Genomic DNA, 13,435 nt, shown 5'->3' with positions numbered 1-13,435 from the left:
TCAAAGGGGTTGTCTAGGGTTAGAAAAACATGGCTGCTTTTCAAACACAGCGCAAACCTTGTCCATAGAGATGTGTGTGGTATTGTAGCATTGCTACATTGAAATGAATGGGAGCTGAGCTGCAATACCAGAAACAACCCACGGACAAGGGTGGTGCTATGTTTGGAAGAAAACAGCCATACTTTTCTAACCCTGGATAACCCCTTTAATGTACCGGAGTGATCCACTTTACAAGTTAAAAATCTTTTCCTAGAAATGATATATTTTGCTTTCCAAGGACACAATACTTTTTTCTTTTTCAAGAACAAATAAGTTATTAGGCGATAAAATTGTTCTAGCAAGTACTTATTGTAAATGACTCACACAGTTGGACTTTCCTCAAAATGAACATTTGGAATTGTGTAATCAAAATATACTGTAACAATAACATCTAGCAACATTTGGCAGAGGAAAATAATTAAATTAGTGTGAAACCAGCAGTACAATTTAGTCATTAAAGTAGAGTAGAGCTTTAAATCACACACATTATACTATGGAGCTTTAACTCTTACATTTCGCTCACATGTCTAATAATAATGAGCTTGCTAATGATGAGCAAAATGCTTTTTTAGCTATTTAGGTCCATAATCCTCCTGCATCTCTGTTACTGAGCTTGGTAGTCCAGGGTTCATCTAGTTTTGCTACCATATATAAATTGGCAATGACAAATTGACCCACCATGACCCACCATGGCACAGATCGATTTGGCTTGGGGCTATTCCTAAGTACAGTACCTGGTGTCACCTGGTTTTCACCCTTTAACACCATCAATTGGGATTTGGTCTTCGCTGCAGGACATCCTGACCATTACCTCAGGAGCGGTCTCAATGCTGTGGTAGCTGATGCAGAATGGTCAGGAAAACTGTAGTGCACTACCAGAGGAGCAGGCAAGACCATGGTTGGGATACAAAGCTGAGGTCAGAAATAGGGAACATAGGAAAGCTGGGTGACACAGGACAAACCAGGAGTCAGTCATAATCAAAAAGCACCTTTGCGTACCAAACAGAACATATTTGTGCACTCTCCAGTGATAGAAATTGCCTTAAAGGTTCTGTCATTAAATAAAAAAAATCTATACTTGCCTATTTCTCCCCCATCTGTCTACTTACCAGATCTTCACCTCACTGATCTTCTACTGTCTCCTGCAGTCAGGGGGAGGGGGGTCACTTCACCTCCAACTGGCTGATTCCTCTCCTTCCTGTGAGGTTATGTACATTGGCTGGCAGTCTTCTTTCTGCCAGCCAATGTATGTTATGTCCCAGCCCACAAACCAGCAGGGGGAGTGCCAAACTACTTCAGGGACTGCTCATGCGAGCTGTCTCTGCAATAGATCAGAATTCCTTCCTAGCCAGTGGACACTACAGGACAGGGACGTGACCTTCACTGACCTGGCAGAAAGAAATGTAAGGAATGCCAGCTTCATAACAAGTCGGCCGTCATGCAGTGAGCTGACCCAGGGATACTGCAGAAGCTCAGCCAGGAGAAGATGTGGTAAGGAGACTAATGGGGAAGAAATAGGTGAGTATAGAATTTTTTTTTTTTTAATGACGAAAACCCTTTAACAAACAGTCATCTGGATTGGCTAGGAGCAGGAAACCTGGGTGTGTGTGCTGGCCCTTTAAGAAGCACATCATTTGCATGCATGCACCTTATGGACAAAACAGGAGAGATAGCTGGTGCGTGGTATCTGCTGCATAGTACCTACCTATCTAAGCAAAGTAGAAAGACGAGACTCCAGTGGGCAAAAATTGGATCACTGGTCTGTGGAAAAGCATCAATTGTCAAATGAATCTAGATTTCTGTTGCACCATGCTGATGAGAGGGTCAAAAATTGGTGCAAATAGCACTAACTGATGAACACTGTCAGCTTTCAACAGTTCAAGCTGGTAGAGATGAAATAATATTGTGGGGAACATTTTCCTAGCACCCGGAGTCCTCCGATACTTGTGGATGAACGCCACAAAGAATTTCTACAGTTCTGAAGGCAAAAAGAAATCTAATGAGCTACTAAAGTGGCCATTCAGTCTACGGCCCGTACAAGATTTTACCATACCAAGATCTACAGTAGTTTTGTATATTGAAGATGAATGCCCTTCCTTAACAACATGTGATTTTTATGTGCTTTTTAATTCATTTTTCTGATACTGCGCTCTGAACCTCCTGCATATCCATAAAGCTAAATGATAACATTTTGGTTGCTTTCAACCCCTACTATCAGGAGGTTTGGAGATCCCTGCATATTATTTTATTATAGTGCAATCTATTAATACTATACAGATAGCTTCTAATCAACTGCTAATGGTGGCTGAAGAGTTTTATCATTTACAGTATCTAAAGGATTTGGAGCACTGTATTAAGCCTCACAACAATTGTCATTTGAACAAATGAATGACTGAATGAATTATTGACTTTTTTGCATACAAATGTTGAACAGATAATCATTTGAAATCCTCTTCATTTTCCCCATAAGCTATGTTAACACTGTATATATTATTTCCTCAGATGGGCGTGTGTTTATGCAAGGAATCTCTGGCCAGCAGGTTTTTAATTAGTTTGAAGATAAGCCATTGTCTTCTGCTGCATGAGTAAACAAGTAGTCATTGTGTTTAGCATGGCAGACAATCAAGCCTCCCCTACAGTTGTTTAGTCTTTCAAATGACTTAACAAATGTCATTTAAACAAAGCATTAAAAGAATGAACTAACAACCATTGTTATGCTGGCTGAAACTCATCTATAAACGTCAAGTGAATGAATAGTGCACAATGACTTTGCATTTACACATTACGATTATCGCACAAATTTGTTTGTTAGAACGAATGTTGAGTTATAATTGTTGCATGTAAATGGGCTTTAAGAACAGAGTTCCAACCGCTGCAAAGAAACATGACTAAAGGGTGTTCCATGCAAATACTATTGCTGACCTATCCATTATTTATGAATAACAGCCTGTTAATGGTGAATGGAGGAGGACAGACAGAAATTGTTCCAGCCTCTGTCTTCATTCACAAGCGATTTTTGCTTCTGTGTGAAAGCTCAGGAGTGATTATTGCCTGGACGACTGTTGCGCCCGAAAGAGTCAGATAGTTGTCTTGAGTAAAAGGACCCTTAGACTGTGTGCTAAGTCTTTCTGTTATTCAGATCCATCATACAGTGTTACCTCAAAAATAAGACCCTGTCTTATATTAGTTTTTGCCCCAAAAGAGGCACAGGGTCTTTTTTTCAGGGGAGTTCATGCACTTACCTAGCAGGCACTGTCCGGGTCCTCCCACTGGTCTCTGCAGTTCTGGACAGGCTTGCTTGCAGTTCTCAGCGCTGACCGAACATTGCTTGCTGGTAATGTTTTGTTTGTTTGTTTTTTTTAACCCGCCCCAGCAAGTGATTGCTCTGATTGGTTCTCGAACGCCATGGTTCAGCCAATCACTGCAGCGATCTATGAACTAATCACAGCATTGCAATGAATAGCTGTGATTAATTCATCAAGTGCTGCAGTGATTGGCTGAGCCACGGTGCCTGACAACCAATCAGAGCAATCGATTGCTGGAAGTTCTGAAAACTGCAAGTAGGCTTGCCCGGTACTGTGGGGACCACTTGGAGGGACCAGGACAGCACCTGCTAGGTAAGTATTGCTTTTTTCATGTAATGCAGCTAGAGCTTATTTTCTGTGCAGGGTTAATATTTCAAGCCACCCCCAAAATTAGGGTAGGGTTTATTTTAGGGGTAGGTCTTACTTTCAGGGAAACACAGTAGGTGCCAAATAACAGAAAACCCAGAAGTGCCAGATCCAGCATATGCCAGACCTTAATCATACCGGATGGACTCCACTATTGGGGTCCATCCGGCTTTTGACATGTTGCCTGGAATTCTCCTGGATGAAATTGTGCAGCATAACATACTATTTCATCCAGAATTTTATGGCTGATTTGTGTGAGAAGCTCCAAATGGAGCTTCCAGCATAGGTGTGAACAAAGCATTAGGGGACATCTGCTTTTTGAATTTAAAAGTTTCTTGATGGAAAGTACAGAGTAAAATGGTTAACAAAAATAGTTGGAAAAAAAAAAACATAAGTAATTTAGGTGAACATTTCTTTCATTGGCACATACTACATGAATCTGAATAGCAAATGTAATCATAAATACATAATATTTAATCATTTACCTTCTCCTTAGCTTTATTTTTGGTCTCTTCATCCATCCAGTCATTTTCTTTTTCCAACATGTCCATAAAAGCCCAACGGATTCCTTCAATCACTTCTTCCATCTATTCAGGAAAAGGTAAAGATATAATTGCTTAATGGCTTGTTCATATTTCGTTGTTTGTTTCCATTTGTTATATGTCCGTATATATATATATATATATATATATATATATATATATATAACAGTATATATTATTTTGCTGTGAGCCTCCATAGAGGAAAGTGTGACAGACTACACTTTCTTTACAATAAAAAACAAATATGAAAAAGTATAGCAGCTCAGCGTATCGCAAAAACCACTCTTTGAGGCTGCGGTCAGACGAGCATTGTTTACACGCTGCTAAGCAACGTATAAACCACGCTGCTGACATGCAGGGAATTCTGCGTGTGAACGGGCTGCCCCTAGCTCCGCGTAGTAGCCTGTTCACACGTCCGTGGTGCGGTCAGCCTGCTTCCACGGCTCCCATAGGAGCCTATAGTAAGCACCCTGGACAGCGCACACCACAGAGCTGACAGGCAAGTTGGCACTCGCTGTTCATTCTCTTTTAGAAGTGCAGATTCTTTTCTTCTAAAAAGAGTTTGTGTAAGCGCTTCCATAGAAGCCTACTGGTTGCTATAGAGGCGTGGTAAAAGACGCTCATCTGATCAAGCCCTTAGCATGTGCAGCTTGCAAGGAGGTCTAGGGATACATTTGGTATGTGTGTCAGGATTAGAGATGAGCGAGCATACTCGCTAAGGCAAACTACTCGAGCGAGTAGTGCCTTATGCGAGTACCTGCCCGCTCGTCTCTAAAGATTCGGGTGCCGGCGGGGGGCGGGGAACGGCGGGGAGGAACAGGGGGGGGGGATCTCTCTCTCACTTTCTCCCCCCCGCTCCCCCTGCTCACTCCCGCAACTGACCGCTCTCCCCCACGGGCACCCGAATCTTTAGAGACAAGTGGGCAGGTACTCGCATAAGGCACTACTCGCTCGAGCAGTTTGCCTTAGCGAGTATGCTCGCTCATCTCTAGTCAGGGTCCTTCTAGGGCCTATACTCTGAATATAAATAAAAAATTAAATGTGAATAGACACTAAAATCTACAAGGTAACATTACTTAAAACAATAGGTAAATTGCAAAAATATCTTTAGAATATTACATTTTTAAATGTATATATTTTCAGAAAACTTTTTATGAAGGATTATAAAGAGATCTGGTCACAACAATGGATAACAGTGATAATGTGACTGGGAACTGCATATAGCGGTCCCCGGTGACATCTCCCTGCACTCGGCTATCTCTGACACTCGGGTGCAGGGGGATTTTAAATTTGCCGGGCTCTCCGGTCTTCTGCACATGCATGCCACATCGCCGCATGTGCAGAAGCCTGCAGCAGGTCCAGATCAGGGTGAGTATTTAATCCATGAGGGCAGCTGAGAAATGTATTTTTTGAACTTTTTTTTAACTTTTCCGTTATCGCCGGTGACATCTCCAGCCTCCAAGCTACTGAAGGTAGCCGGGATCCAGGATATTTTAAATGTCCAGCGCCGATCTGGTCTTCTGCGGCGGAGAGTCCTTTTCAGACCAGATCAAAGTAGGACATTGTAGAGGACGGGGGTGAGTACTTTCAGCCCCCCTCATGGATGCGATCCATGAAGGGAAGTGAAAATCTAACTTTTTTTAGCTTTTCATTTACTTTTATGTGATCAGCGTTATCCATTGGATAGCACCGATCGCATTACCGGGAGGGCTTACCACAGCCCCCCATGACAGGTCCAGGCTATCGGCTACCTGCAGAAACTGACAGCATGGAGCTGTCACGTCCATAGCCTGCAGGGCTATAATCCCCAGAGGGAGCATGTTTTTACGTCCCTGGGGATTAAAGCTCACTTAGCCAGGATGTAAAAACACTATGGGGTAGTCACTAAGGGATTAAAAAGCCTAACATTGACTTGCAGGAATGCTGTCTCACAGAACAAAGAAGTGCTTTCTTTTTAGCCCTCTTATTCAGCAGTTTGGGAGGCGATTTGAAGGATGCGATAACACTTACTAGTATATCACCATCAGGGTATCACATTCATGATGTAATCGCTGCCATGTGAAAGTAAAGAAGTGATAATCTTTGGGACAGCTGTTGGGCACTTAAACACTCAACAGTCGCCCCATGTAAATGGACCCTAAAGTAGAGAAGCCGTTAATAGGCAGAGCCTTTTTGGTCTTGGACAGGGAAGAGGTTGATAAAGGAGATCCAAGTGGTCTATGACAGTAAAGGAGTTAATAGGCAGATACAAAACTTGTGGTGGTCTTAGTCTCCAGTACTCAGTAATGGCAGGGATGCAGGGGAGAGGTTTGTCCACTCTCCACACCGACAGTTCTGGTAGATTAGCAGCAGATGAAACATAAGCCTGTGTTGGGCGGAGAACGGATGCAGGACAGCTCTATCACAAGTTAATGCTGCCACTCTGCAGTCCCTCTCTGATGATCTAAAAGAAAGTCTCTGATTTACAATTAGTTAAGAGACTGCAGAAACCATTTTTCCTGCAGCTCTTCCCCCACCCACTATGGGGGGCCGAGGAAGCTCTGGTAGCCATCAGTGCTGAGTGGCTGAGACATCCTATTGCTAGCTATGTGGAAGGTGGAAAGATATTTCCGATGTGGTTATCTGCAGGGTGTGAGGAACCTTGAAGATGTAGGCAGTGCCCTTCTACTATAATGATGGGATTGCAGGTGCCTCTTGACTAAGCAGGGGTGATGCAACATAAGGCCAGTCCTGAGCTTAAAGGGGTTGTCCCGCGAAGCAAAGTTGGGGTATCCACTTCTGTATGGCCATATTAATGCACTTTGTAATGTACATTGTGCATTAATTATGAGCCATACAGAAGTTATTCACTTACCTGTTCCGTTGCTAGCGTCCCCGTCTCCATGGTGCCGTCTAATTTTCAGCGTCTAATCGCCAGATTAGACGCGCTTGCGCAGTCTGGTCTTCTCCGTGTTGAATGGGGCTGCTCGTGCTGGAGAGCTGCTCCTCGTAGCTCCGCCCCATCACGTGTGAGGATTCCAGCCAATCAGGAGGCTGGAATCGGCAATGGACCGCACAAAAGACCTGCGGTCCACCGAGGGCGGAGATCCCGGCGGCCATCTTCGCAAGGTAAGTAAGAAGTCACCGGAGCGCGGGGATTCGGGTAAGTACTATCCGTTTTTTTTTTCAACACATGCATCGGGTTTGTCTCGCGCCGAACGGGGGGGCTATTGGAAAAAAAAAACCCGTTTCGGCACGGGACAACCCCTTTAATGTTCAGGCTTGAATAATGGTTAGCCCCAATTAACTTATGTCTTTTTTCGACAATATATTTTTGTTAGAGTTTTGATCAGCTGTAATCTCTGAAGGAACTTGCAGAAAGTATTCCAAGGAACCTGCAGAAAGTGTTCCATTCCCCTGTAGTGCCACCATAGGGAAAATCAAACATTACATAGTTAAATCAATGGACCATCCATGTAATGGACGTGCCAGGTCCTCCAAATCAAGATATGCTCTTTGTAGTCATTTTCCACTCTGGTGAAAACTATTTTTATATCTGCACTACTTTTTTCTTCAAAAAAACTGAAACTGCAATGTAATGTGCAATGGATCCAGCACCACAACGTAGGATGTTCTCCATAATACAGATAAGGGTATTAAAACAAAGTTTTCTAAGCAGACAAGTGCTGTATTTTAAAAAAACTTTTGTAGCTGCTGTAGTATAAAGATTCTACAATATGGCTTTTTATTTAGTGCTAACCCATTTTTGCAGCACTGTAGATTGATTATAAATTCTCACATCATTCTCTGTCCCCAGGAGGACAATCCAAGTTCCTCCTTTCACAAATACATCAGCACTAGTGTCATAGGAAGCCAATTGGCTAATCAATATGTTGTTGGAATGTGGGAGGTAAGCAGAATGCTTGGAGCCTGAGCAAGCACAGCGAGAACATATAAACCGATGCAGATGTTGTCCAGGTCATAGTCACACAGGACCTCAGGACTGCACACTTGGCAATAGCAGAAAAATAGAAATAAATAAACTAATTTATTATGTGTTTTTGCACAATTCTTATACTTATTTGAACAATTTTGAAAAGTATATATCAAAAGTGGTAAGGCTAAAAGAAGTTGTAAAATTATGAGGAAGCTTTTCACAAAGTATGTTAGATAATTGCAGAACATTTCTATATAAGGTAAATGAAAGTACTGAATTTGCTGAAACTGTAATGCTCAAAACATGATCATTTGGGTTATTTATAAATTCAGTAACAGAAAATTAATGAGCTGCTATTTACATGATTTCATAACATCTTCTATAAAACAAGCTTTGATAGAATTGGGAGAAAGTGAGAGTATATATGTGCAAAGTTATGTTACATTTGTCCTCATCAGACCTAGAGGAATATTTCTATAAAATGTATTTTTTACAACAATGCTGCTCTTTCCATGACACACATCCATTGGCTAGGACCGTGTAACGTTATCTCTCAGCATATTAAAGCCTTTTGGCTCTGCTTTAAATATACAATTACAAAACATTGACGTTTGCATGCAGTTGGCATTAACAGAAGTGATATATTTTTTATTATCTCATGAAAGGTTACTTTCTGTACAATCTCAAAAGTACTCTAAGTGGCAGCAAAAAGTAAAAGTTTAGGAATTATAATTCATGCTGCCAAGTCAAAATTGTGTGAAAATCTACAAAAAAATCCTATTGTACATTTCATCTATCAGTAGACTGGACTTGGTTCAATAGTCTAGCTCTGGACATCTAGCACCTATCTACAAACACTAGAGTGAGGGACCACAGTCCTCCATCCCCTCCCAACAGCATGTTCACTCCCATTAGGCTATTTTCGATCCCTCATAGAGGTGCAGAAGGTGTCAGCACACATAGTTGGCCACTAGTCCATACAGTCCCACCGTACTGCAGACATGCTCATGGGAAAGGATAGGGGATTGGGTCAAGGCCTTTAGCTGACTTCTAAGTCTTCCATCCGCCTCCCAACAGCATGTTCACTCCCATTAAGCTATTTTCGATCCCCCATAGAGGTGCACAAGGTGTTAGCACACATAGTTGGCCACTAGTCCATACAATACCACCGTACTGCAGACATGCTGATGGAGAAGGATAGGGGATTGGGTCTAGGCCTTTAGCTGACTTCTAAGTCCTCCATCCACTCCCAACAGCATGTTCACTTACATTAGGCTATTTTCGATGCCTCATAGAGGTGCGCAAGGTGTCAGCACACAGTTGGCCACTAGTCCATATAATCCCGCCCTACTGCAGACATGCTGATGGGGAAGGATAGGCGATTGGGTCTAGGCCTTTAGCTGACTTCTAAGTCCTCCATCCCCTCCCAACAGCATGTTCACTCCCATTAGGCTATTTTCGATCCCTCATAGAGGTGCACAAGGTGGCAGCACACACAGTTGGCCACTACTCCATACAATCCCACCCTACTGCAGACATGCTGATGGTGAAGGATAGGCGATTGGGTCTAGGCCTCTAGCTGACTTCTAAGACCCCAATGATTCAAAATTTCTTCAACTACATGTTGTCCACATTTGGATTTTAGCATTCGGATTACGGTTGCAACATGCAGGTAAAAATGTGCAAGGAATTTTGGGATTATATATGCCTCTTGCATGGAAGACAAGTGCACTATTGTTGCATTTGTGTTATCCTTCAAATATTTATAAAACATTTGCATTTGTTCTTTCATATTACAAACATAGTTCATATTTTTATCCACAAATATCTAATATCCATGTACAGTACCATTAATTTCTTGTCCTCTTGGAAGAAAGCGTCCACAAACATCTTTCCTACAGCGTAAGGGAGAGCATTTTCAATATAATTTACACATCTGTCCCAGCGAGCAGTCAAAGAATTTGTTCCTAAAAGAATCTGTAAAATAAAAAATGTCGTAAAGCTGCGGAATGTCATGAAGAGATGAGGAGAAGAAATATATCAGGGGGAGCTTTATGATGGAATATAAATACAGGATGGCAAAAAACGGTTTAATAAATGTTTGTACTTGATATTTACCTTAACATGTTAACATATATTTGTGTGCTTTTAAGAAGTTTACTTCAGGGAGAAAATACATTTGCATATATCATGGTAGAACGGAGACCGTGTCACTCCCAGGTAAGCTCTCCCTAGCGCTGGTTTCAAGTTGATATCTTTTAAAGGGGTATTACTATCTTAAAAATGTAGGGCATATCCACAGGGAATGATGACAATGAATAAAAATATAATAAGAATAATCTTTATTTATATGGGGCCAACATATTACGTATATGACTAGACATACAGTAATAAACTAAGAAACAACCTAAACAATAACAGCAATGAGTGAGAGTACTGATCTCAAAAGCTAACAATCTTATGAGGAAATGGTAACAAAAGGTAAAAGTGCATGTTAGAATCATAGAATAGTAGAGTTGGAAGGAACCTCCAGGGTCATCGGGGTCCAACCCCCTGCTCAGTGCAGGATCACTAAATCATCCCAGACAGATATTTGTCCAGCCTTTGTTTGAAGACTTCCATCGAAGGAGAACTCCTTACTTCCTGTGGCAACCTGTTCCAAACATTGATCACCCTAGCTGCATTGATCTGTACAATAGTCCTGCCATCCTTTATAAAAATTTTAGTCCCACCTCTGGGATTTCCACCTATCGGCTGAATGAGGTCTCTTGTCAGGTATTACAGGCATTTACTATTGATGACTTATTCCCAGGAAAGGTCATCAATAGTTAATCAGGGAACGGGGGTCAACTTCTTGGGTTCCACACTGATCCTGATCATCTAACCCTCCAGCCAGTGCAGCTAAACCAGACACCCACATCGGGATCGAAGCTGGAAGCGTAATAGTAGACTTTGCTCCCATTACACTTCTGGCACTGACCGCAATGTGGACATCTGGCTTGGCTACACAGACAGTAGATCGTATAATCAGTTCATCAACAGGGATTCCAAGTGGCAAAACCCCATCAAAACTATTGATGAGCTATCCTGAGTAAATGTCTGGGAAAACCCCAAAAAGAGGTGCTTTTTTAATATCAATAAATAGGTAGCTGCACTTGGGGCTTTCCATGGCTTACACATATTGTAAAAGGCAGGGTCTTGTTTTTAATAGTACAAGCTACAAAAAGAGTTTACAAGATTGTGATTATGTCATAAGTACAATTTATAAAAAAAAGAGGATGTGAATGCACATGTCAAAATGCTGTAGCTCTAACTCTGATATTGTACTTTTTCCTCATTGCTATAATGGCCATTTTTGCAAAAGGGAAAACATGGAGTGGAGCCATATTGATTGTCAGCTATGCATTAGCTTATCAGTAAATTGTCATTTAGATTGAAGGTATTGTCAAAATAAGGGCATATTCACATAAATACAGCACTTGTGTCTTGTAGTTCAAAATGCTGATGGGAAACAGATGACAATAGGCTCAGTTTTGTGTTTGGTGGCATCGGTTGTGGCACCAGACATCTCCCTGAGCCTGATAGAGAAACATTGTTCAACATTTCTCTGTTCATTGAGTACATCAGAAAAAAGGGAAATGCATAGTTGTTTCATAAATTATGTCTAACTCAAACAAAAAGTTTCCAGTTATATCTATAGTATGTGAACACACTCTAAGGCCCCCTGTCCACGGCCGTGATTTTGCCGGCGGTAAATCGCCGGTGAATCACACTATCGGAAGCTTTCCATAGCATTGCTATGGAAAGCGCAGGACCCGTGTCCACAAGCAGAGAATCATTGTGATTCTCCGCTCGCGGCCGGCAATTCGCAGCATGATGCGAATTGCCCCGATTCTCCGAGGTCAGCCTATCTGTCAGATAGGCTGACCTGCAGAGAACTGTCTGCCGGCTCCTGCTCCCAGTCGGCGGCTCCCGCGGCGGAGATCTGCCACGGGATACCCCAACACCCATGGACAGGGGACCTAACAGTTGTTGAGAAGCCATCTCCAAAGTAACTAAATATACTGAACTGTCTGTTCCACTTTTGCAAGAATTGACACTAAAACAAACTTTTTATATTTCTAAAAAAATCCTCTGTAAGATAAAGATAGAGGGCGATGTGGGGTCAGTTATACAGTACTTAAAGAACAGAGGAAGAAACATCCAAAATTTTGGTAAGTATTTTGCATCAGTATTTGTAAGGTAAAATCAGTGGTGGGCCCAAATACAGAAGAGATGAAAATCTTTCCATTATACTTTCTCTCTCTTGGTTCCACTCCTAGTTTTTGGCTTACAAATATTGCTACAAAATACTGACCCAAATACTCCTGTGTGAAAGTGGCCTAAGAAGAAGTACTGATAAGCAGAAAATGCATTTTCTTACCCGAATATATTCCAGTTGTCTATATTGAAACCGTCTGCTGAGATTTGAAATTCTTGAATATATAAATTTCCATATCAGGTAATTAGCAATAGTCCTACAAAAATAAAAATTAGGACTTAACATCTATATCTAAAAAACATCAGCTTTATTTCTGGTAAAATGCCTTTTATTGATACATAACATGCATGTATAAATGCCAGCAAATAAACAGCATTAAAGAACTCAGTAAATCAGTATTGGAAATCTGTTTACATTCAATAAAAGCATTGTGCAAGCTATAACAAGAGTCCAGTATCTGTATGTGGATATGGTCCTAAACAAGGGAAAACAGTGAAAAATAATACAAAAAAACTTTAGCAACAAGGGAAAAACCAACAAGGGAAAGGACTGGGAGGAAGTTTTAGAAGAAGTGCAACATGAGACCACATTGAGCTATGAATGAGAGTTGCCCTGGATCCATGTATGCAAGGCTGTAGAAGATTGGAATAATACAGGTCTCTGGAATCGACTCCACCCCGTTGACTGCGGGGCTAGTTAAGAAGATTCTGTAGGAATATGACATTGATGGCTTATTCAAGTGAATGAGACAAGCTACAGTACCTGGCATGTATAAACAAACCACTGTACCTATATAATTCATCAACCCCCCACGAACACTCACTAACCTACCAGTAAGGACTAGAGATGAGTGAACTTTTCAAAGCTTTGATTGATCTGGAAATCTGAATTTCATCAAAGAGTTTGGTTTAGTTTAAGTTAGTTTGAACTGAACCGGAAGTTCTTAAAAAACACAAAACTATAACTAGTATTGAACACTGTCTAAGTGCCCTGAAGTAATGGTGAT

At 41.5% G+C, this 13,435-nt stretch overlaps 1 protein-coding gene across 1 annotated transcript in view; it reads right to left on the bottom strand.

Moving 5' to 3' along the window:
- Positions 1-13,435, bottom strand: part of PHEX (phosphate regulating endopeptidase X-linked) — a 200,453-nt gene that overhangs the window by 83,653 nt on the left and 103,365 nt on the right. The window contains exons 10-12 of the mRNA XM_066599795.1: positions 12,592-12,685; positions 10,017-10,145; positions 4,196-4,297 (exon numbers count right to left, since the gene is read on the bottom strand). Coding sequence (XP_066455892.1) covers positions 4,196-4,297; positions 10,017-10,145; positions 12,592-12,685 — 325 coding nt within the window. The remainder of the gene's footprint in view (positions 1-4,195; positions 4,298-10,016; positions 10,146-12,591; positions 12,686-13,435) is intronic.

Source organism: Eleutherodactylus coqui, chromosome 4 (genome assembly GCF_035609145.1).
Source record: "Eleutherodactylus coqui strain aEleCoq1 chromosome 4, aEleCoq1.hap1, whole genome shotgun sequence".
NCBI lineage: Eukaryota > Metazoa > Chordata > Amphibia > Anura > Eleutherodactylidae > Eleutherodactylus > Eleutherodactylus coqui.
The sequence above is the reverse complement of the archived record's forward strand: the minus strand, read 5'-3'. Positions and strand labels throughout refer to the sequence as shown.